This window comes from Colias eurytheme, chromosome 31, assembly GCF_061535395.1.
Source record: "Colias eurytheme isolate Ceu_HAF_F1 chromosome 31, ilColEury1 Martin Lab GWU primary, whole genome shotgun sequence".
NCBI lineage: Eukaryota > Metazoa > Arthropoda > Insecta > Lepidoptera > Pieridae > Colias > Colias eurytheme.
Genome location: NC_143010.1, coordinates 4120525 through 4148045, shown reverse-complemented (window position 1 = coordinate 4148045; position 27521 = coordinate 4120525). Strand labels below are relative to the sequence as shown.

The window sequence follows — 27521 nt, the reverse complement described above, 5'->3', positions numbered from 1 at the left end:
TGACGATATTATAGCCTATAGCCTTCCTCGATAAATGGGCTATCCATCACTGAAAGTATTTTTCAAATTGTACCCGTAATTCCTGAGATTAGCGCGTACAAACAAACTCTTCAGCCTTATAATATTAATCAATTTTATGATCGTAAATAATTATCTTTGATAAAATTATTTATTTTGTTAAAGATTCATGTTCTGTTCAGGGAAAAAACATCTCAAATTCACGTAGATACAGTTTTTTGCGTCCATGTTTAATTTAGTTAACAAAAACTGTAGTCAAAGTGTTTTGTAGTGACTCAAACACACAAACTAGCTGAAGATTTTTTTGTAGAAATAAAGCTTGCTAAGTAACTTGGATTTTGTTGTACAATTAAAATACGAAAAAATATAAAAAAATAAAAATTGTTTATTTCTTTTAAACATTTAAGTGATAAACACTTGTGTTAGAAGGCGCTTCTCTTCCATAACAATTACTAGGCATTAACAATTAAAAGAAAGCTATGACAACAACAGTTCTGTGTGTGTGAAACAATTAACAGTGAAGTCCCCCTAGTGGGGTAAGGGTAGGGAATGCAATCCCGACTCGAGATTGCAAATTCGGGATCCCGCGGGATTAGAAATATCAATCCCGCGGGATCCCGGAATTTTCGGGATCCCGTCTAATTAAAAAAAATGTTGAATTCAGATGACTGAAAAAGCTAATAACTGCTTGATTGTGATAGTGAGGTTAACTAAAATAACATATTTGATATTACTCGAAAGAAAATAAAAACCTTTATTCTTTAATCTTACCAACTAAATAATATAATCAGGTTGTAAGGAAATTAACGTAGGTAAATTAGGTAATCAAAACAATAAGCTTATTTCAAGGGAATTAGGAAAAAGAGTTATTTTGAAAATGACTCCTTAAAAAACAAAGGATATTAATAGTTTAATGTACTAAACGGCATCTAATGTCCGTTGCAATGTACCCCGCTGCTGAGAATGCCCTCTCCGACTCAACGCTGGTTGGCAACAGCGTGGCGAAGCAATTATATGCAAACTGCAAAAATCGCCCCCTTGTTCCTCCACACTCAAACAAATTCATTTCTTTTGTAATGGTAGGTAGATTCTAATTTGTCTAAGCTCGTGGACGTGGATATACGTGCGAAAGGACTTTTAGAAGCTCGCAGAGTTTCTTCTTATTCCTCTTGAAGCGATTTATTAGTTTGTGCAGCACGTAAATTCAAATCTTCTGCAATCATTGAAAGAGGCAAGTCATCTTCGATTAGTACTGCCGTATTAATATCTGCTTGGTTTAGTTCTTTATAATCGTGTGATTATATTTTTTATTTCTTTTCTAATAAGATACTTGCTTGGTAATTGATTAATCCCGTTGCCTCTCCTTTGCTCCAAGTCCTCTTGATAATTATTCGGATTTTTCAAATATATCAGCACTGCAGTTGCTTTTGTGCGACGCCCGGAGATACGATTATTCATTGAAGAGACTAACTTTTCCTTGCCGCCCAATCCCGTCAATCTCGAACGGGATCTCGTCATATGATGCGTCGGGATTGATCCCGAAAAATTACACGAGATCTCGCGAGATCGGGATCCCGCGGGATCGGGATTGCATTCCCTAGGTAAGGGGCAGATGCATTATACATCTGTTTCACTGATCGATTTTCTTTAGGGACAAGTAGGTGATCAGCCTTCTGTGTCCTACCAGACCAAGACATTTTTTTTCTTTGTCTCCACCGGGAATCGAACCCAGGATCCCTCGGTTCTACGCTCACGCGTCAACCACTGTACCAAGGAGGCAGTCAAACAGCACTTGTATTCAAATTCAAATTCAAATTCAAATTGCTTTATTTGCAGAATGTAGAATTTGCAAAATTGTACAAACAATTTTCGAGAAAATTATGTTATGGGCCCTCTTTAGATAGATAGATAGATAGATAAAACGTTTATTCATAGAACACAATCACACTTACAAATAAAACACAAAAGACAAAAAGCAGTAAAACAATACAGAAAACACTCATACACACAGAAAAATTACCTACAATGCGCAGCGTTCACGATGGTAGAGGGCCTAAATGTCTCAATACTATAATATACTTGATATTATAAAGCTGAAGACTTTGTTTGTTTGTTTGAACACGCTAATCTCAGAAACTACTTTTTTCGATTTGAAAAATTCTTTCGGTGTTAGATAGTCCATTTATCGAGGAAGGCTCATCACTACATAGTATAAAACAAAGTCGCTTTCCCTGTCCCTATGTCCCTATGTCTCTTTGTACGCTTTAATCTTTGAAACTACGGAACGGATTTTGATGCGGTTTTTTTTAATAGATAGAGTGATCCAAGAGGAAGGTTTATATGTATAATAAGATCCATTAAGTAGTGGAGAAGTACTGTTATTTTTGAGGTTTCTAATGTGATGTCGTAAAAAATTACATTTATTCCGCTTACATTGCAAACGCAGGCTGAACCCTACGAGTTTTATCAAAATAATGTACTAAGTATTATACACATTGAAAAGGTCTACAGAAAAGTCCGCGATGGTATATGTCTATCTCTTATGGATAACCCACAATAACTTTTTTTTGTCATTTACTTTTTACGACAAATAATGGCTAATTTTCGAAGCGATTTTAACCAATACAGCATTAATCCTTAACCAATTAAATACCATGGATACATTGTTCATTTAATATAGATCAATATGGCCCTTTACACCGTATGATTTAAGTGAATATTTTCGAAGATATTACAGATTTAAAAATTGCAGGACGTAGCGTTTGCGGCCGCCCGGCTATGTATTTTATACCCGTGCGATGCCGGAGGCCGGAGCGGGCCGCTATATTTTTATACCTATACAACGTTCACAATTTTTCTGTAGTGTATTTAGTATCAGCATTGCACCCGTGCGAAGCCGGGGCGGGTCGCTAGTATTAGTATATAATATATTATACTGTTTAAGAAAAAAGGCTACATCTGGCTTGTCTATTCCCACCCAATAAACACTAAGTGAAACTTCTTAGGCGCGTTGAGAGTAAAATTTCAAGATCGCGTCATGGCAATACCGTCACGTAATGGAGTAAGGTGACAATAATTGTGGTATCTTTGAACCTTGCCAAAGAAGTTTCACTTCTGACACGTTTGCTCGTCGCACATGCTCTTTTTTGTTTCAGTGTTTGTACAGAACGGCTACATAAAAATGCGGGAATTCGTCGAACCATATTTTTTTTTAAGATATAATGGACGTCTATTTTTAAATCTGTCCCACATTGTAGATAATTCAATTAAGGCACATGCAAATTGAAGACACGTTCCATGAGATTAAAAAAAATACAAAAAATAAAAGACAAACAATTTCAGTAATATAGTTGACTAGCTGCGCTCCGCGGTTTTACCCGCGTGGCTCCGCTCCAGTTGGTCTTAGCGTGATGATATAAATAGCCTATAGCCTTCCTCGATAAATGGACTATCTAACACCGATAGAATTTTTCAAATCAGACCAGTAGTTCCTAAGATTAGCGCGTTCAAACAAACAAACTCTTCAGCTTTATAATTAAATTTAAAAATATTAATTAGTATATTGCATTCGAAGAATTCCGGATGTGAGGTAATATTTTTAGCCGACTTCAAAAAAGAAGGAGGTTCTCAATTCGGCCGGTATATTTTTCTATAATAAAATTGTGAATAAAGTAAAAATACTTCAGCATCGTTTTCTATATCGTGAAGTATCGCATGAAAATAAACGGGTTTGATAATAAAAGCATTCAGATTTGTAAAAACAATCACTAATTACGTATCAATTTACCATTATTTCATTTACATTTACCAGCCCTGTAATTTGAAAATACCCTTAATGCACCATAAATCATAATCTTATATATAAAATTCTCGTGTCACAATGTTAGTTTGCATACTCCTCCGAAACGGGTGGACCGATTCTCATGAAATTTTCTGTGCATATCGGGTAAGTCTGAGAATCGGCCAACATCTATTTTTCATATGTACCACGGGCGAAGCCGGGGCGGACCGCTAGTCTATCATATATCATTAGCTAAGACCAAAAGGAGCGGAGAAATGCGGATAAAACCGCAGGGCACAGCTAGTGTCTATATATGATCGGCCGTGTTGTAGATGTTTATTCAGAATCGCCGTTCATTTAAAAACAAAACAAATAAATAACAGCAAAAATTATCTACTTATATAATAATCGTATAGCTTAGATAAAAAAGTTAGTCCTTTTTTTCTAACACATTATTGGTATCAGTATTACATAATTGAAACATAAACAATATTTATTTATAATATACCTTTTACATTTCCTTTATAATCTCTTGCTATCTCTTATCAATATTGATAACAGCGCAACCAATGATCTAAAAGATTAGCGTCATATTCCTGCTCTCTGATTGGTCTATTTTTAACTGGGTAAACACTGATGTGATTATTATACAATGTTCGTCTGATGCTGATAATTTTTACAATAGATTGATAATTACTTATAGTTTAAAAAACTATACGCTTTTATAAGATAAACTCATGAAATTATTGTCATTTGTCACCGATCCTTGATAAGTGTACAAAGTTTGAATTAAATCTGCATGTTTGAGAATCTTACAAACATACAGGTAAATATGTTCTTATCGCGTTTAAAATTATTTCAAAAAACGAATTATCCTATCCTTCCTAGTTCCTACTAATACCTATTATAAATGCGAATGTCTGTGAGTATGGATGGATAATTGTTACTCACGAAAAAACTACGGGAGAGATTCAGATGAAATAGGTTATACATCAAAATAACACATGAGCTATAGAAATAGGTCACAGATCACAGAAACTAAAGGGAGATATGGTTAGGGGGCGGGGCTGGTGTCGCAGCAATATGTACAAAAAGAGAACAAGCTGTAGCGGTGCTGTATACGTACGTCACTTACAATCTAGTGTGCGAACGAATAGTCGCTCTCATATTTTTGTGTGATGACACGCACACAACGCGAAGTATTGTTTTGATTTTGATTACTGCAGTTGTGTGCGTAAATTTTTTATGAGACACGGTTTCGTACTCAGCGCAAGCGATTGGCATCTCTCTAGATCTCTATGAAATAGGTACTCGATTTTGAATGTGGGTTCGTCCGTGTATAACGCGGCACAGCTAGTTATCTCACAAAATCATTACCTATAATTACATATTTCCTAAATACGCACTCTGTAAATTATATTATCGGTAGTGTTTGTTATCTATAAATTATATTATCTGTGCCAATCGTAATATCGCTTTGATAAAAAACACACAAAAAATTCGCTATTTATCAGTATATAATTACTAATTAGTATCACGTAAAGGCATTTAGAAAGAAAGAAACATTTATTTATCAAGATCACAAACAAAAATAATATATAAACAACAGATAACATTAAGAAGCAAGTCAAATAAATATAGTTTAAAAAACTAATCCATACTAATATTATAAATGCGAAAGTAACTCTGTCTGTCTGTCTGTTACTCAATCACGCCTAAACTACTGAACCAATTTGCATGAAATTTGGTATGGAGATATTTTGATACCCGAGAAAGGACATAGCCTACCTTTTATTACGAAATAATAATATGTACCACGGGCGAAGCCGGGGCGGACCTCTAGTAATTTAATAAAGATGCTTTAATAAGATAAACTCATGAAATGATTGTATTGTCACCGATCCTTGATAAGTGTACAAAGTTTGAATAAAATCAAAAAGTCTAAAACATACATATAATAATAGACATGAGTTATTAATCTATACTAATATTATAAAGCTGAAGAGTTTGTTTGTTTGTTTGTTTGTTTGTTCGCACTAATCTCGGGAACTACTGGTCCGATTTGAAAAATTCTTTCGGTGTTAGATAGCCCATTTATCGAGGAAGGTTATAGGCTATATTTCATCACGCTACGGGCAACAGAATTTGCACACCATGTGTTCGATCCAACTTGAGAGATAGGATAGTTTAAACATGTAGGATGTAGGTACCACGGGCGAAGCCGGGACTGACCGCTAGTATCATCACTATCACTATCACTACATAGTATAAAACAAAGTCGTTTTCCCTGTCCCTATGTCCCTATGTCCCTTTGTACGCTTAAATCTTTGAAACTACGCAACGGATTTTGATGCGGTTTTTTTTAATAGATAGAGTGATTCAAGAGGAAGGTTTATATGTATAATAACATCCATTAAATAGTGGAGAAGTACTGTTATTTTTGAGGTTTCTAATGTGATGTCGTAAAAAATTACATTTTTTCCGCTTACATTGCAAACGCAGGCTGAACCCTACGAGTTTTATCAAAATAATGTACTAATTATTATACAAATTGAAAAGGTCTACAGAAAAGTCAGCGATGGTATATGTCTATCTCTTATGGATAATCCACAATAACTTTTTTTGTCATTTACTTTTTACGACAAATAATGGCTAATTTTCGATGCGATTTTAACCAATACAGCATTAATCCTTAACCAATTAAATACCTTGAATACATTGTTCATTTAATATAGATCTATATGGCCCTTTACACCGTATGATTTAAGTGAATATTTTCGAAGATATTACAGATTTAAAAATTGCGGGACGTAGTGTTTGCAGCGGTACCAACCGGCCGCCATTGCACCCATGCGAAGCCGGGGGCCAGGGCGGGTCGCTAGTGTATATATAAATCTCGTGTCACAATGTTTGTCCTCAATGGACACCTAAACCACTTAACCGATTATAATAAAATTTGCACACCATGTGTTCGATCCAACTTGAGAGATAGGATAGTTTAAACATGTAGGTACCACGGGCGAAGCCGGGGCGGACCACTAGTATACATATACATGTCGATTACATACAAACATACAAGTGAAGATAAGGCCTGTAAAAAAACCTAGTTTTAAAACCGTTAAATATTCCACGCATACTAAATACGTCGCTATTGTGAAGTCCGGCTGCCTATGTTTACATAAGGTGTTATTCAAAGGTCACAGACCGAGAGCTAGCTGGAGATTTTATTATTTAATACTAGCTTTCCGCCTGCGGCTTCGCCCGCATTTTCAAAGAAAAACCTACTACTGCTGTTACTCGTGGATAATGTAGCTTTCTAATGGTGAAAGAATTTTTAAAATCGGTCCAGTAGTTTATGAGCCTATTCATTACAATCGAACAAACAAACAAAGTTTTCCTCTTTATAATATTAGTGTAGATAGTGTAGATGGTTATCTATAACTTAACTTTACGTTAACTTTGTTAATAATATTATAAAGAGGCAAGGTTTGTATGTATGGTTTTCACGCATAAACTACTGGACCGATTTTTGATGAAATTTGGCACAGATAATCTTTAGACCCTGAGAAAGAACATAGGCTACCTTTTATTGCGAAACATGTACCACGGGCGAAGCCGGGGAGGACCGCTAGTCATACATACTGTAGTAAATCGTGTAATTGTGAAAAATTAATCATGTGTACATTTAAATAATTAGACTAATTAACTTTCTATTTTAATATTTGCACACCCAATCGATGGGTAGAATGTATTCGCCACATAATATTGTAATTAAAACATCTATAATTTGTAACTACATTCTTGCAAATAAATATAATTTGAATTTGAAAATATATAGAAAAGGTTTATTCCACCACATGCGTCCAGTGCACACATTTTAAACATACAACACTAACGATACAATACTATATTATAATTTATAATACAAAATAATATACTACCTAGTTTCTTACCAAAAATATGGCGCAGTATTCTAAAGGTATAATTTTATATATAAAATTCTCGTGTCACAATTTTAGTCTGCATACTCCTCCGAAACGGGTGGACCGATTCTCATGAAATTTTCTGTGCATATCGGGTAAGTCTGAGAATCGGCCAACATCTATTTTTCATATGTACCACGGGCGAAGCCGGGGCGGGCCGCTAGTCTATATATATATTAAAGTCAAAGGTGACTGATATAGTGATCTATCAACGCACAGCCCAAACCACTGGACGTATCGGGCTGAAATTTGGCATGCAGGTAGATGTTAGAACGTAGGCATCCGCTAATAAAAGATTTCCCGAAATTCTTGCGGGAACGGGGAAAAACGGGGATGCACGTACAAATTCGTGTGCGGAAGCTAGTGATAAATATAAGCGTAACCTTGAAAACAAAAACTGATTTGGAGTAGGTCGGATAAAAATATCCTGATACACAAAAAAACAACCTTGAATTATAAATAGGTGTTGATCAGCCTATTTATTGAAACCTGTATACTACGACCCATAGAAGCGGAGTAAAAAAATGTTACGAAAATGGTAGAAAAAGCCATCGAAGTACATTCGAAGTAGCAACGGTCAGACTATACGAATCGTTATGTATACTGTAGTATAGGTAGTAATTAAAATAACTTACGTACATTAATAAAATTTTACTTTGTAAATAATATGTAACTGCATATAATCTATCATAGATCAAATAGGCCAACGACGATTACGACGATGACGTCGACGACGACGATAGGTAGTTAGTATAGTATGACAAAAAACTCAGTGTTATCTTGCAATATGGAATCTATATCTACAATAATATCGTTGTATTAACATTTTTTAATAAATTGGTGGTCCATAATTATAATATTGTACGTACCTATAGTAAAATGAAGAATAATTAATTTTAAAAATAAATTATTGCAATGCGAACGGTACAAGTTTTTCTTAGTTCTGTACTAAAAAAAATTACATATCTATACATCTATACAAATATTATAAAGAGGAAAGGTTTGATTTTTTGTTTGTTTGTTTGTTTGTATGAATATAATAGGCTCCGAAACTACTTGGCAGATTTGAAAAATTCTTTCACTGTTGGAAAGCTACATCATTTCTGAGTGACATAGGCTAGGTTTTATCCCGGAAATCCCACGGGAACGGGAACTATGCGGGTTTTTTTTTGAAAACGCGGGCGAAGCCGCAGGCGGAAAGCTAGTTATTAATGAAATAGTAAATTCAAAAATTTCATAAGTTCTGTTCACTCATCTGTCAATTAATATCACAAATAATGTATCTAAAATCAAAAAGTGGTTAATAACAGTGATTTTATCAGGAATTCGTACAACTAAACTAACACGAAATCATTAAATTCAATATCTAAAAAAACTAAATCAATACTTAATTTATGAAAATATTCAACAAATAGTGTTAAATTTGACTGGCCGGTTGGCTTGGTTGGTAACTTGGTAGTGACCCTGCCTTCCAAGGCAGAGGTCGTGGGTTCGATCCCCACCCGGGGCAAATATTTGTGTGATGAACATAGATGTTTGCTTTGGTCTGGGTGTTAATTATCTTTAGAAGTATTTATTTAAAATTATATATGTATGTTTATCAGCCATCTGGTTTCCATAACACAAGCGAAAGCTTAGTATGGGATCAGATCGTGCCGTGTGTGAAAATTGTTCTGAAATATTTATTTTTGAAATATTTATTAATACATATTATATATTATTAAAGTGAAACTTTTATTACATCGTCTCAAACTTTTTGGACTGTGTCGCGCATGTCGCGTGTATCGCGGCTGCCGAGTAGGTATACCTACTCGGCAGCCGACCGTCACGCGACATGCGCTACACAAAGCAGTGTTCGGAACCGTTCGAACAGTTTCACTTTTACCGTGGTTTCATAAAACCATACAACATTTTTTATATATATATGTATTTTAATTAAAATATATTTAATTCGATAAAATTAGCAAGTTGTTACAGATTAACTAAATCTATAATTAACTAGCAGTCCGCCCCGGCTTCGCCCGTGGTACATATTTACGTTTTCTCTACGTAAAAACCATCCTCGTATTTCAAGAAATATAATAAAAAAAGTATTAACGAAATCGGTTCAGCCGTTCTCAAGTTATGCGCTTACCAACACATTTTGGGATTCATTTTTATAAATATTATTATAGATATCTTTAGAAATATGTTTTAACCAGCAACCTCCCGGACTATAATCAATTGCAAGCGTCGCGTCGTATCACTTTGCTAGTACGTGATTTTATATCATTGCAAAATCGACTTCAATCTTAATATATGTATATTGTATATAAATCTCGTGTCACAATGTTTGTCCTCAATGGACTCCTAAGCCACTTAACCGATTATAATAAAATTCGCACACCATGTGCAGTTCGATCCAACTTGAGAGATAGGATAGTTTAAACATGTAGTTATTTTTAAGCACTTGAATCATTTTAAACTACCTATATAAAATAAAAATAGGAATGATTTAATTTTTCCGCGCGGACGGAGTCGCGGGCGGAAAGCTAGTACCAAATAAACTTTAGTTTGTACGCGCTCTTCTCAGGAACTACTGAACCGATTTCAAAAATTATTCTCTTCTCCGTTAGATATGTATTTTATCCCTGAGTGATATAGGCTAATGAATATTATCACAAGCGAAACCGGAGCGGACAGCTAGTTTTACAATAAGTTTTAAGCACGCTGTGTCCCACGGTTTTACCTGCATTACTTCGCTCCTGTTGGTCTTAGCGTAATAATATATAGCCTTCCTCGATAAATGGACTATCTTACAGTGAAATAATTTTTCAAAATAATTTTTTGACCCGTGGGTGTTAGCGCCTTCAAGCAAACAAACAAAAACAAACTCTTCAGCTTATAGATAGACTAAATATTTGATATCTCACAGATAAGACAATATAATAATCGTAAGTACGAATTTATTATCTATATATTTTTAGCTATTATTATTTTATCGAATAAAACTGGGTCATGATGCTGTGACACTATAAAAAAAGTGTGCGTGTACTAGTACAAATTATATATGTACTAAAACCTTCCTCTTGAATCACTCTATCTATTAAAAAAACCCATCAAAATCCGCTGCGTAATTTTAAAGATTTAAGCATGCAAAGAGACATAGGGACAGAAAAAAAACCGGCCAAGTGCGAGTCGGACTCGCGCACCGAGTACCGTACAAATAAGTTTAAAATTATTAAAAAAATATAATTATATTATGTGATGTAACTAAAAATTTATGGTTTTCGTAATTTTTCCTTTATCTATGCTATAAGACGTTGCTTCGTACCAAATTTCAAGATTCTGAGTTCACGGGAAGCACCCTGTAGGTTTTGATTCCCTTGCAAGTGTCGAAAATTTGCGGCATAAACGGCTGTATCTTTTGATTGCGTTGGCTTAAAAGTTTGATTTTTTCACAGCTTCAAGGGACAGTAGACCTGAGCAATTGATATAAATTTCAGCTTCATACCTCCACGCGTTCCTGAGAAAAAGGGTCTTGACAGACGGACGGACGGACAACAAAGTGATCCTATAAGGGTTCCGTTTTTTCCTTTTGAGGTACGGAACCCTAAAAAGCGACTTTGTTTTTTTTGTATAATATGTACTATGTAGTGAGTAGTGATGAAGATATGAAAATGGCTATCAACTTGTATTTAAAGATAAAATGATGAATTATTTCCTGAACTATCAAGGTTTCTGAAAATGATTTTATCTCTATTATCTCTTTATAAATAAAACAGTAATGTTAACATTTATATAATACTAGCGGTCCGCCCCGGCTTCGCCCGTGGTACCTACATGTTTAAACTATCCTATCTCTCAAGTTGGATCGAACTGCACAATATGGTGTGCGAATTTTATTATAATCGGTTAAGTGGTTTAGGAGTCCATTGAGGGCAAACATTGTGACACGAGATTTATATATATTAAGACTAGCATTCCGCCCGTTGTTTTGCCCGCGTTTTCAAAGAAAAACCCGCATAGTATTTATAAGTAGTAGAATAGTTTGTGTGAAGTCCCTTGTCCCCTAGTGGGGTAAGGGGCAGACGCCTGATGCATTATGCATACATCTGTTTCACTGATCGATTTTCTTTAGGGACAAGTAGATTAGCCTTCTGTGTCTTGCCAGACCGAGACATTATTCTTCTTAGTCTCCACCAGGAACCGAACTCCCCCCCTCGGTTCTACACGCGTTAACCACTGTACCAACGAGGCGGTGTAATGTGTATAGATAAAAACAATTTATCATCATTAATATTTATATACAGATAAAAAAATTATTTAATTATAATTATTTTTAGTCTGTACTCGATACAAAATATCCTGATTACAGATATTTTTTAGTATCGTTTCCGTTGTAGTAGTAAGTTTTTTTGCAAACAAAATTGTATTTTAATGAATGTACTATTTGATATGTTGACGACCTTGTCATTTTGAATCTAAATTGTGACTGTGATTGTTATATGAATTGAATGTTTATCCGACTGCGTCAAAACGGGTCATGTTTTTTAATTACATGTATGTGATATACAGTATTGTCGTCATAGATTTTTTTGGCTGAGTTAATTTTAGGTTTTCAATCTTATAATAAAACTAGCTGTGCTACACGGTTTTACCCGCAGTGCTCCGCTTCTTTTGGTCTTAGCGATCCTAGATAAATGGGCTATCTTACACCGAAAGAATTTTACAAATCGGACCAGTAGTTCCCGAGATTAGCGCATTCAAAGAAACAAACTCTTCAGATTTATAATATGTATTAGTATACTGTATAGAAGTAAAGAATATGGATAATAAAATAAAATCATAGTGTCTCTATCCTTTGAAGTTTAAACAAATCTCTATCAGCGGAGACAATTTGGTTGTTTCATACTTTTTAGAGCGTGTTTTAGTTTTTAAACTTTATTTTTATTCTCAATTCCTATTAAAGTACTTACGAACAAAAAAAAATCTAAATCGGTGATTCTAAATTGAGCAATTTTTTTATTTTTAACAGATAAAAATGGAGGAAGTACTGCCAACGATGAGAAGCTTAAGCCCCGATCCTATTGCTTTAGCGGCAGTTAATAAAAAATATCATCAGGTATGTATTTAGATAATTACGCCTTTTAAAACATTTTCCTATACTTTGGTTTTCCTAATTATGGTCCCTCTTCACAATGGGCAGCTTTGGCCCAATAAATGGTCGATGTTTGCCAATACGGCGATTATGAATAAACATCTACAATGACGGCCGATTATAGACGTAGGCCGTGATTGCCTCTACTCGCCCAACGCTGCCCATTGTGAAGAAGGTCCATTATACTTGTAATAATTATCAATAATAATGGTCTTTTGCAGCTTCAATTTTCTGTTTATCTACTATGAAAATATAGGTTAGGTTTACACGAAAAAGTGGCAAATACGAGATGAAGATTGTTGATAAAAGAATTAAATCTATGAAAAACGCTAGCTAGTCGTAATATTTCGATTTACATCTATTAATTTAATAAATATTGTAGTTACTTATAATGGCATTCATAAAAATATAAATAGGACTAGGTTCTTTAGGAACGTTGACCGCCTCCTTGGTACAGTGGTTGACGCGTGAGCGTAGAACCGAGGGATCCTGGGTTCGATTCCCGGTGGAGACGAAGAAAAAAAAAATGTCTCGGTCTGGCAGGACACAGAAGGCTGATCACCTACTTGTCCCTAAAGAAAATCGATCAGTGAAACAGATGTATGAATAATGCATCTGCCCCTTACCCCACTACGGGGACACGGGACTTCACTTCTTTAGGAACGTAAAATTATCATGAAAATAATAATACCTACCTACTTCAGTATACACTTACTACCATGGATCAATATACCTACAGGGTGTCCCACCGTCGGTATTCTAAACTCAATGGAGGTTATAGTTTTGCATACGCTGAGTACGTAAAAAATACTTTAAAATTCCAGATGCATTTTTTCTATGCGACTACTAGACCATGCTACTACTAAACAACTTACTACTTAAATATATTGATATCTACAAGAAAATATAACTTCAGAGACGAGCATTTTATTTAATTTGTTACGTCGCGTAATTTGAAATTATTATCTCCATAGGTACTAGTTATCACTTAAGTTTACACTTAACGTAAGTTTTTATACTTACCATTTTCATCGGAGGCCTTTCCCAGTATCCATTTGTAAACCATTTCATTAATTAAAAGTTACGACAAAATATCTTCGTGTGAAAAATTGAGCCGGTTTTAGAAAATAATTATTTCTGCAAAAAAGAATAATTAATGAAAATTACCCTCCTAAAATATCACAGATAAAATATCAACAGAATGCGACGAATTAAAAAAAAAAATTACCTACAGATTAGGTACATAGTAATTCAAATTTATTTTTAGAACTATGTACAACAATATTCGTTCTTTCAAATATTAAAAAGAAAATAACAAATATGTAGGTATTATAGCCATGATCTGTTTAACTTGACAGTTGACACTGGCAAAAATTCTTCGCCAAAAAGGCAACAATTGGCAATTTCCCGCCAAAACATGATAATTTAGTAACACGGAAATGTAAAATTTATAATTTCAATGTTTATTTTGTTATTGTAATGTTTAAAAAATAAAGGCAACACAGGCAAAATGTCTTCACTGTAATAACTATTATACTCTAGGTCTTCACCCATTGCCATAATCGAAAAAAAAAACAACGGCAATTTCCCGCCAAAACATGCTAATTTAGTAACACGGAAATGCAACATTATTTTCAATGTTAATTTATTTTTTCTATCTAGACGTCTTGTATGTCGAACATCGATGGTCGAACATAATATTTATTATGTGAAATATACCTAATATCACAGACTAATAATAATATACTACGTATACAACTAATATCTAATTATGGCATTTTCCTCGATAAAATAGCAAATCTTTTGAATAAACATGATATGAAAGAGCAGTTTGTGTATGAATTAAGATATGACACTGGGCGCTTGTCAGTTTTCGCAAGTTTTTTATAATTTATCAAGATTACACTGTTCCACGTGTTTTATTACCTGATTAGGTTCTAATAGAAAGAAAGATACCTAAGGATATGAACATTCTTTAATTTGCAATCCTAGTCGGTTAAAGATCAATATTTAATTAAACACGCTTAAAGATTAAAGTTCAAGGCAGTAGTATGAATGATTAACTACATAATACATCGTGATATTCATTACCCACCCAGTGTATTTGATTTGCACCATAATTAATGTTTTTACGTCACGTTCGCGTTGTACAAACTAGGTACCATATGACAATTGACAATGCGTATATATGTAGTGGTTATAACATATAGAAAAGTTACTTCAATTTTACAATCATAGTCAATTGGAATAACCTTGATAGATAGGTATCTAATCTTTTATCTTTTTGTTTGCAAAATTTTTTATCAGCTCGAAGGCGTGCGACATCTAGTGTTGTCTATAATGACTAAAACATCTGCCAGTGACATGTTTTCGTTTTAGTTCCACTACTTGACACAAGATGGCGCTGTTCACAAAAAAGATAACTCACGAATATTACAATGCAATATTATATAGTATGGGATTTTATCATTACAGATAAACAACAAAAAGCACTTAGCACTTGTGTGTGCTCGTGTGTGTGATTCACGGATTAATAATAATTATTCTTGCGAAAACATACGAAATCGTGTCTCTCTATCTAACTTATAGCGTTATCTCGCTCGAACTGTCATCCGGGAATGACGTGTCGTCAGTCGGTTTTAACCAAAGTGAAGTCAGACGCATATTAAATACCGTATAGTGTAATCAAGTTTATTGTTAATAAAACTTTGAAATTATTGTGAAATTGCAATAACGCAAATAAAACAATTATAATAGTGAAAACAGTGATCTATTTAGTGAAACAATTTGGATCTCATAGTGCTGTGAATTGGATTTGCAGTGGATTCTTTAAGTTCATGAAAAGCAGTTGATTTTGCTGTTTTTCCTCTTGTTTTACGTATAAAATGTGTTTTATCCGTTATTAAGAGTAACGGAGCGTAACTTGAGAAATTTATAACTCAACTATCTTGAACAGAGAAACGGTAACGTCGCAAAATACTTTTAACCTCTCTAACTTTAACTTCGAGGGTATTCCTAGCCGACAAGTATTTTGGCTGTTTGGCTGTAATTCATGCAACCACTGCCTTGAAAAAATTCGTAATTTAAACATTGTTGTATTTTTTTTATCTGTACCTAGTACAAAAAAAAACATCTAACCGGATTCTTATTGGATTTTTTGTTATAAAAACTTCAAGCATATTTTTACGATATTATCCTTGAATTACTTTACTTTAGTCAATTATATTTACGTCTCATATCCTTTAATGCTATAGGTTAATTATAAAGATCGCATTAAAAACACAGGTATTTGTTATGAAAATTCATAAATTAATATTAAAAAACTTACCTACACCTGTAATTAAATGTTTTAAATAAGTAATTATTAATTTATAACAAACAAAGAACATTAATTCATTCTTTGACACTAATCTAACCTACCTTCATTTTTCGAAAACAAGATGTATGCGCGATGTCTTGCTACAGTAGACTGTAGCGTGTATAGCTTACATAAGTTTTATCCATGGGTTTTGAAGAGTTATACAATAGGACACATTCAGTCTTAATATTATAATAACTACCCATATAATTCAATGTTTTCATTACTTCTAAAACTAATAGGACTAATTTTATTGTTTACTTACATATATTATAGCCTTCTTCGATAAATGGACTATCTAACAGTGAAATGACCTGGGATTCCTGAGATCAGCGCATTCAAACTAACAAACTTTTCAGCTATATAATATTAAACTCAAACTCAAACTCAAACATTTATTTATTCAATTAGACTTCTTAGAGAAGCACTTTTGAAACGTCAATACATATTTTTACATTTACCACCGATTCGGAAAGCAGTATCTATGGAGAAGAACCGGCAAGAAAAATTAGTATAGATAATGTTCCAATTTGTTTTCATTACATAAAATATGTGCTTATCAACTGTATATCTAATGTTATCAAATCAATATTGTTTATCAAGATCTTGGTTGAGAATGAAAATGTCATAACGATGGATTGCACTTTGGCTTTATAATTATAACTAGCTTTCCGCCCGCGGCTTCGCCCGCATTTTCAAAGATAAACCCGCATAGTTCCCGTTCCCGTGGGATTTCCGGGATAAAACCTATCCTATGTCTTAATCCAAGTTACCCTCTATATGTGTGCTAAAATTCATTGTAATTGCTTCAGTAGTTTTTGCGTGAAAGAGTAACAAACATCCATACATCCATACTTACAAACTTTCACATTTATAATATTAATAGGATTATACTAGCTGTGCTCCACGGTTTACCCGTGTCTAATCCCAACTTATATTATAAATGCGAAAGTAACTCTGTCTGTCTGTTACGCTTTCCCGCTTAAACCTCTCAACCGATTTTGATGAAATTTGGCACAGACAATCTTTAGACCCTGGGAAAGAACATAGGCTACCTTTTATCAAAACACCACGCGGGCGAAGCCGCGGGAGGAAGCTAGTACCTAAAAAATTATACATATACATACTAAAACCTTACTCTTGAATAACTCTATCTATTAAAAAAACCGCATCAAAAGTTGCATAGTTTTAAAGATTTATATCACACACATAGGGACAGAGAAAGCGACTTTGTTTTATGCTATGTAGTGAATAATACTAGCTGTAGTTGTACCTTCATTGTTCTGCTTTCTAACAGTGAAATAATTTTTCAAATCAACCCATGGTTCCTGAGATTAGTGTGTTCAAACTAACAAACTCTTCAGCTTTATAATATTAGTAAAGATTATATTAAACGTGTATTAAGATATTAATTAGCAATGTTTGTTATGTATATTACAAATATTAATTTTAATAACATGGATGCAGCTGCATAATTGAAAATAATTAAATGCAACATTGTTTTAAACTCAAAGAGATAGAGATAAAAATAATTTGGAAAATCCAAAAGTGCACGCCTCATAATTTTTTTTTAATAAATATTTATTAATTATTATTTTTGTTTATTTAATAACAATTAAACCACATCGAATCAGACCCTGAAAAATGAAAGGGTTCTATTCCTGAGCATACTCAAGCGTAAGAGAAAAAAAAAGACTCGATTAGTAAAGTATTTCGGTCGCTATCGTGTTAACAAGAAAAAGGATCCGCACATACAGACACACGGACGTCCAAGACAGAACTTTTTTAAACTGTTTTTTAACTAGTTTAAATAACAAAAATGACATCAAAAATATCATGAACGTTAAAAATAGTGTTTTTTCTTAATATGTGTGTGTATGTATTATCTTACAAGTGCAATGTATGATACATAAAGACATTTTAAGTTTGAAAAATCAGATGTTTTGCGCGAAGTGACAGTAGTACCCACCTCAACGGTTCGCTTATGAGGCGTGCAATTGATTTATTAAGTACTGAGTGTGGAAAATTTCCAAGGTTCAGTAAAATCAATAGTTATTTACTTAAATAATAAAATTGTATGAATTTCAAAATTGTATATGGAATATAATAATTGGGGTGTGATCTATAATCGATATTGAAGCTATAAGTATAGTTTTATAGACTTTTTGTCTGTTTGCCTGTATCTATGTCCAGGCTAAACTCAAAAAGTGCTGCGGGCTAAACTCAAAAGCATGGATTAACTTCATTTTACATCTTATATATAAAATTCTCGTGTCACAATGTTAGTCTGCATACTCCACCGAAACGGGTGGACCGATTCTCATGAAATTTTCTGTGCATATCGGGTAAGTCTGAGAATCGGCCAACATCTATTTTTCATATGTACCACGGGCGAAGCCGGGGTGGGCCGCTAGTAATATTATACATATATTACTATAGGGTCAACATATAGGCTATATATATCATCACGCTAAGACCAATAGGAGAGGAGCAATGCGGGTAAAACCGAGGGCACAGCTAGTCTATGAATAAAGGTGTTTTCATAAATGCTAAAATAAGTTTTATGAAGCAAGTAAGCAAGCAAGCTTGTAAAAGCAGTATAATTTGACTTTGAGTCATATCTTAAAAAATCAAATGATTTAATTTTGTTGTTGCGAATTTTATGACGGGCCAGTGTATTGATTGTTTTTTCAACTGATGTGTTGAAGGTATTTTTAAGTGGTAGTTTTTTTATATGGCATTACTATTTGCCTTGATTTTTTTTTATAAGTATGTACATAATATATTATAACTTTTATCCATACCAATATAATTTTTATCCGTATTGTATACAAACAACGATATTCTAAGTAAATAGGTGTATATACTTACGCTATTAGCGCTACGGGAGCACCGCCCGAACGAAAAGTGGCTAATTACTAATTAGCCACATTTTACTTCAGATGTGTATTTCTTGCTCTGTTTAACATAAAATATAATATAAGCTTATATAAGCTTATATAAGCTTATATAATATAAGCTTGCGTTATACATAAAAGTACTTTACCTACTTGCGATGTTAACTTGCGATATGGAGGGTCAATTGCGTACCTATCGAATTAATAATAATTATAATGCAAAAACCCAAAATAAATATTGTTTATTTATGAATTATTACTTAACTTAGACGTAATACGGTGGCAATTACGTTAGAATCTTAATCTTAATACTATTATAAAGGCGAAAGTTTGTAAGGATGTATGGATGTATGGATGTATGGATGTTTGTTACTCTTTCACGTAAAAACTACTGAACCGATTACAATGAAATTTAGCACACATATAGAGGGTAACTTGGATTAACACATAGGATAGGTTTTATCCCGGAAATCCCACGGGAACGGGAACTATGCGGGTTTTCCTTCGCGGGCGGAAATCTAGTATTTAATATTTCAATGTTTTTCAGCAAATACTGGACAGTAATTATAGAATAAGGTCAAGATAGTCGATTACATCAGTATTTTATGATGCTGACATCACAGATGTTTATTCTCTATTTGCTTATTTAGATTTAATTTGATTTCTATTATTACGGTTTTACGTCTATAATAAGATGACCGATTTGTAGTGGTTTTAATGTAAGCGTAATGTTTTCCTGTGAGTTCCCGGCTTAGATTAGCAAAACTTATAAATATTATAAACTAGCGGTCCGCCCCCGCTTCGCCCGTGGTACATGTTTATGATTTCAGCCTGGAAGAGATCGCTGATAAGCGATAAGGTTGCCTTATGTGCTGTGAATGTTTCCTTTTCTGTTATTAATATTATATGATTGTAAAATTTGTAATGGTACATAAAATTGTTAAATAAAATAAATGATTTATTTCCATAAGAACCATCCTCGTACTTCAAGGAATATTATAAAAAAAGAATTATCGAAATCCGTCCACACGTTCACGCGTGATGCCGTGACCAAGGGAAATAGGGATTCATTTTATAATATAGAGATAGGTAATACGAATCTGAATAAGGAAATAATTTTTTTTTTGTTTTTAAATTGTTTACCAGTAAAATGCTACTTACATATTTATTATTTACTTAGTAACAAGAATAACTATATTTTTTCTGAATTAATTAGCGTCAAATTAATTAATAAATTTTCCCACTATATTTTTCTAATTTGACGCTGTCAAAATACCCGCCAAACGGCGCGGCCGTTGTTCCCTTTTTTTTAATAGAACGTCCTTGTCAAGGCGTTTCGGTCGCGCGCGGTCGACGATCCGCCGCTGTATAATCGCTAAAAATATATTTTCTTAGATATGTATTGAAACATAGATAAAAATTCGTTTACAATAATAATGCGGAGTTTTGTATACATATATTGCGTAGCGCAATTTTAATCCTATAGAAATCTGTTACAGAGGCTTAGCTTAATTCATTGCAAGGTTTATAGGTTTTATATTTTATATAAACGATAATATTATGCACCTAGTATACAGTATGTAATTATAATTATTTAATGTTAGTTTCATAATTATACAAAGAGGTTTTATATAAGGCAGTCGAACTGCGTATAAAATTCCGTAACATAATATAGTTTATATATAATTTAATTTTCATAATTAAGCTGACTAATACGATGCCTAAAAAGGCGAAGGTAGCAAATAACACAGAATAAAGAGCATTAGCGTGTCATCAAAATAATTGTCCAATAAATGTTGAATCAAATGATCGGTCGATTACCTGCGTAATGTCACGTGATCTCAGACTTATTTGTTATGCAAATTAGTCAGTAACGAATAATGACCCCGCTTCGAATTGCAAAATTCGGCGCGATTTATTCTTTTTAAATTTTAGAAAAAGTTAGTTTACGCGCGAAATGGTACGGGCTAGAACTAAATTTGGATAATTTAATGATTGAGTAGCGTTATAACTTATAAATGATTAATTGCAATTAATATACCTACTTACGAATATAAAATATAAATGTGTCTATTTTATACAAAATAATGTACATGACATACTTACTAATTATATCATCAAAGATAGGTACTATAAAAATGCACTAAAATTCCAATATAGTTACGCGTAAGCGTTTCTTTATCCGCACATAATTTATTACCTAATAAAACATTTTAATACATAATAAATTACCACTGAAAATATTCTACAGTGAATGCAATCGAACAAAGGCGGTTATTTCTGCCGGCTGAACAAAGATTGTTTATTACGGGAACCGATGCATGCATGTCCTTTCGTCTCGACGCCTACGCGCGCATTAACCTTACGAACGTAGTCTGTGGTTCGCGTGGGCATAGATAATGAGTAACGTATAGACAATAGAGGAGCCTTTGCCCCGTTGCGTCCATAAAAAAAGTTACGTGTAGAGGTGAGCCTTTGCCTATAGTAGAGCCATTTTAATAGGCGACATTTGACAGTTCAACAAAATTCAACAACGTAACCTAGTAACGACGACATAGAATAACATGATATTTCGTTTTGTTAGAACTGCACATTTGCTTAACTTTTTTTCAATTACGATTACATATTTATAACAATAATGACCGATACAAGTAATTTTAGGATTTGATTTTACTCATAAACCATTCTAAACATAATAAACAATTTCTGATTTAAAGATCAGACGTCGCTACAATTTTGTGTCAATAAACGTTTTTTCTTTTTAAATACCAGAGACGTTACTCTAAAAATCGAAAACTGACATCTAGAATCGAATGCATTGATTACTTGGGAATAAAAATCATCATAAATTATTGACATGTGTTTCAAGTTCGATTGACAAATGTTTCAAGTCCGTATCGATTAATTCACTTTAATCGATGTTTTTAAGCAGGTTACCACCCTATGAAGATAAAATTGATAGACGTCAAATGTTGCCTATTAAATTGGCTCAACAATAGCTGCATTATTAAAAAAAAAAAATTGACAACCTCCTCTGTCGGTTTAAAAATAAAGACAATGTCAGATGGCCTAATTTTATCTCCTTTTTGTAAAGTCATAAAGCAAAACAGCATCGTACATGTCCTTTATTTTTATGGTTGCCTGGAAGATATTGCTTTAAGCAATAAGGCCGTCACTTACCATGTTCTACATGTTTACACGATAAATATCCTTCTATAGTCTATATCTATACTAATAATAAAGCTGAAGGGTTTTTTTTTGTTTGAACGCGCTAATCTCAGGAACTACTGGTCCGATTTGGAAAATTCTTTTGGTGTTAGATCATCGAGATATACCTATGTACTACTGTTAGATAGCCTATTTATCGAGGAAGGCTATTAGGCTATATATCATCACGCTAAGACCAACAGGAGCGGAGCACTGCGGGTAAATACCGCGGGGCACAGCTAGTATTATATTACTAGAAACTATTAAAGTGTCATAAATAAATAAATAAAATGTAGCAAGTGACCTAGTAACTATTTAGCAGTTACTAATTTCAGCATTCCGACCTTAGCTCCAGCATTCTAGTCGTTTAGTGTGAAATTAGATTTTGATTACTCTCAAACAGCTTTACCGCGATTACTACCAGATGTACATTACAATAATAAATAAATAAAATAAATAAATAAATATTATAGGACATTATTACACAAATCGATTTACACAATCAATGTAATTATTATTATTATATATGTAATTATTATATAATCATTATTACACAATCAATAATCGATCAATCAATAATAATTGATCAATCGATATCAATTATCGATCAATCGATATATCTATCGATCAATTAATCAATAATCGGTCAATCAATAATCGATCAATCAATAATCGATCAATCGTTATATCGATCGATAAATTAATCAATAATCGGTCAATCAATAATCGATCAATCAATCAATCGATCAATCGATCAATAAATAATCGATCGATCGATCAATCAATCAATCAATAATCGATCAATCAATAATTGATCGATCGATATATCGATTGATCGATTGATTGATTGATCGATTGATCGATTGATTGATTGATCGATCGATCGATTGATCAATTGATCGATCGATATATCGATTATTGATTGATTGATTGATCGATCGATCGATTATTGATTGATCGATTGATCGATTATTGATTGACCGATTATTGATTAATTTATCGATAGATATAACGATTGATCGATTATTGATCGGTCGATATATCGATTGATCGATTGATTGATCGATCGAATGATTGATTGATTGATTGAATGATCGATTGATTGATTGATCGATCGATCGATTAATCAATTGATCGATCGATATATCGATTGATCAATTATTGATTGATCGATTATTGATTGCTCGATCGATCGATTGATCGATCGATATATCGATTGATCGATTGATCAATTATTGATTGATCGATTATTGATTGATCGATTATTGATTGATCGATTATTGATTGATCGATTATTGATTGATCGATTATTGATTGATCGATTATTGATTGACCGATTATTGATTGATCGATTATTGATTGATTGATCGATTGATCGATCGATATTTAGTGGACAGAGCCAGCCTCAGCCACTCCGGGAGTGCCGGCAGAAATGAAAACTTGATTATTAACGTTCAGCATGGAATATAAGGATGGAATATAAGGGCTAAAAAAAAATCCGTCTTACGCTTTTTCGATCAGGCGACGTGTCCTGACGCGAGTTTAAGATTTTATACCCAACGCCGCTAAAGAAGTTTTCACTTCAAAAAGTTATTGTGGGTTATCCATAAGAGATAGACATATACCATCGCGGATTTTTCTGTAGAACTTTTCAATGTGTATAATACTTAGTACAATATTTTGATAAAACTCGTAGGGTTCAGCATGCGTTTGCAATGTAAGCGGAAAAAATGTAACTATTTACGACATCACATTAGAAACCTCAAAAATAACAGTACTTCTCCACTATTTAATGGATGTTATTATACATATAAACCTTCCTCTTGAATCACACTATCTATTAATAAAAACCGCATCAAAATCAAGTAAATTAAGTAGTTTCAAAGATTTAAGCGTATAAAGGGACATAGGGACATAGGGACAGAGAAAGCGACTTTGTTTTATACTATGTAGTGATACGTATTTCTATTCTAATTTTCTCCATAAACGTTATACTGAACATATCAAACTTCATCGAAATCTATTCAGTTGTTTAGACGTTATGAAGTAACAGACAGACTGCAGATTAAATTCACTTTTATATATATAAGTATGGATATCGAACGACTGAGTCACATTGTCATATGTAACTGCAGACTGACCTACTTAATAATAAACCGGGGTTTAAATCCGTTGCAAGTTTATAAATAAGCATAATCCTACTTAAATGATAAAAAAAAGATGGGTTGCACTGGGGGAGTGCCGGCAGAAGTGAAAACTTGATTATTAACGTTGAGCATGTTTGATATTTTGGAATGGTATTTTACGCTTTTTCGGTCAGGTCACATGTCCTGACGCAAGTTTAAGATTTTATGTACCCATTACAGAAAAAGTGCTCAACGCCGCTAAAGAAGTTTTCACTTCAAATAGTTATGTGAAATTTTGTGAGGATGTGAATTGTGATTGTTCCCCTTTCACGGGAAAGCCACTATTTTGATAAATAATAATAGACTGTTCTAAGACTGTTCTAGATACCTAAGGTCGGTGACAAGTGACAACACAATATTTGCAAGTTTTTTTACTAGCTGCGCTTCGCGGTTTCATCCGCGTGACTCCGCTCCTGTTGATCTTAGCGTGATGATATTTAGCATATAGCCTTCCTCGATAAATGGGCTATCTAATACCGAAATAATTTTTCAAATCGGACCAGTAGTTCATGAGATTAGCGCGTTCAAACAAACTCTTCAGCTTTATAATATTAGTATAGATAATATAATATATCTTGTTTACACAGTAGGCAGGTAATAAAACACAAAAAACATTAGAAACGACACGTCCTCGCAATTTCTCTTAATAACTGCAAGTTGCAACGGCCAACGAGGCAGTTGAAATATTTCTCGCCGACCTCACCTTGGAACAGCGCATTTGAGGTCATACATACATACTCGTGTAAAACCATTTTTAGATATGATGCGGGTACTTGTAAAACGTTTACGTATCACCATGGTCGAAATATATATTTTACCAAACGGACTCTTAGATACGTTCATAAAAATTCGTTTAATAATACTTTTATAAACAACTAGCTTACCGCCCGCGGCTTCGCCCGCTTTGTCTAAAACTTAATAAATTATATACTAAAACCTTCCTCTTGAATCACTCTATCTAGGTATTAAAAAAAAACCGCATCAAAATCCTTTGCGTAGTTTTAAAGATTTAAGCATACAAAGGGATATAGGGACAGAGAAAAGCGACTTTGTTTTATACTATGTAGTGAAGTATTTGTTATCAAATTATGATGGGAAAAATAAATAACCACAACTGATAAAACACTATAATTTTATTATGTACTAACAAAAATGTCAGTTTAAACTATAACATAGCAAAGATAATAAATTGTATTCAGAAAATATTTGTAACAAAGTTTATTTTATTATTTGAAATATTAATTTTCTATATTTGACTAGCTGCCGCGACATACGTCGTCTCCGTCCGATTAGGGCCCTTCTGGCCTCCTCCACTCAAGCGACAGCTCAAGCCGAGGGGACGCCCTTGTGCATGTCGCTACCAGGGTGAACCTTCAGTTCACCCCCGCGTCCGCGTTAAAATGTAGAAGCCCTTCTGGCTAACATTGAGAGACACCACACAAAAAAAAAAGACATACGTCGTTTTGCCCTATTGCCCCTTTTTCGTGTTTTCTCCATAAAACCATTCTTGTGCCTTAACAAAAAGGATAAACAAAAATTGCAGAATTCATTGTTATATTTTTTTTAATGTATTATATTATGAATTGAACGCCACACAACGCGAATTTTAAATAAATTACCACAATATTATCTATGGTAGGTATAGAACCATAGATAATTAAGTATTAACACCAAATTCAAAATCTATTCTCTATGCACGAATGCCTCTTCTAAATTTAAATTTTGACGCCGCCGTCAAAAGGTCATTGATCGCAATTTATTTTTAATTATATTTATTAAATTTAATTATATTTCGGAATTATCGAATAAATACGTACGTCAAAAGTGATCCAGATCCTGTAAAAGCAATTTATTTATTTCGTTCAAGGTATTAAAAGTCGCCCTGATTTCGTTATGAAAATACATTTTATGCAAGCGTAAAATAGAGTCCAAGGTAAGCATTTTACGAACATACAAAATGTGTGAATTACTCTTTAAATGTGAACTTCACTACATAGTATAAAACAAAGTCGCTTTCTCTGTCCCTATGTCCCTATGTATGCTAAAATCTTTAAAACTACGCAACGGATTTTGATGCGGTTTTTTAATAGATAGAGTGATTTAAGAGGAAGGTTTTAGTATATAATTTATTATGTTTTAGACAAAGCGGGCGAAGCCGCGGGCGGTAAGCTAGTAAGTTTATATGTATATATAAACGAGATGTGCGACGCGGTTTTACCCGCGGACGAATCCAAAGGCATGGACGTATAAAAAAAGACGGACGGTATATCGCCTAAACATTGAGTGAAGCCTAGTAATGGCGGCGAAACATCCATGTGTGTGTGCCATGTTGCCATGGCAACAGCTGTGTTGATGACAATGGCGGCTGTATTTTTTTCTATAAATTTTGCCGTAATAATTTTGTCATTAAAACATAAAAGGAATAACTTGCTTCCCAGTGGAATGTAATCCCTTGTGTTTTGTTATTTAAAATTGTACTGTTGCGACACCATTTACCACGCAAGACGGCATTTTAAATATTTTTTGTGAAACAGTGACGCAGTTAATCAGTCGGTAGTTCACGACGTAATGGCGGCCGACTAGCTTACTATGGTGAGAGTGTGTGCGTGTTTATTGTCTTTACACGATCGCTAGCTTACTATGGTGGCTTCACGTTGTTTGTTCGTAATACGGTGTCCGTCTTTTTTTATACGTCCATGTCCAAAGGTATTTCTATAGCTCATATATATTATATCATCGAAATTCGTTTAGTGGCTTACGTGTAAAAGAGGAACAAACATACATACATCCACACTTATACGTTTATAATATTAGTTAAGACTAGTTGTGCCCATGGTTTTCCGCGTTAAAACATAACCGGTTTGAATTTGAAGCCTTTTTTTTAAAGTAGATTTTTGAATCTAGCTCTTCAACGATTTTCATTCAAAATTTCACCCAAATTACTGCTGTGC

At 33.6% G+C, this 27521-nt stretch overlaps 1 protein-coding gene and 1 long non-coding RNA gene across 4 annotated transcripts in view; both read left to right on the top strand.

The window, feature by feature from the left end:
• Positions 1–27521, top strand: part of LOC149895542 (segmentation protein cap'n'collar-like) — a 140351-nt gene that overhangs the window by 7288 nt on the left and 105542 nt on the right. For 2 of the 3 annotated variants that reach the window (XM_090118940.1, XM_090118941.1), the window contains exon 1: positions 15573–15885. Coding sequence is in view for 1 of the 3 variants with exons in the window: in XM_090118943.1 (XP_089975069.1) it covers positions 12806–12886 (81 nt within the window). In the remaining 2 variants the exon portion in view is untranslated. Of the gene's footprint in view, positions 1–12799; positions 12887–15572; positions 15886–27521 lie in introns of those variants that run through there. The other variant, XM_090118943.1, reaches the window with a different exon arrangement.
• Positions 1–27521, top strand: part of LOC149895543 (uncharacterized) — a 208525-nt gene that overhangs the window by 159412 nt on the left and 21592 nt on the right. The gene's annotated exons all lie outside the window — the stretch shown is intronic.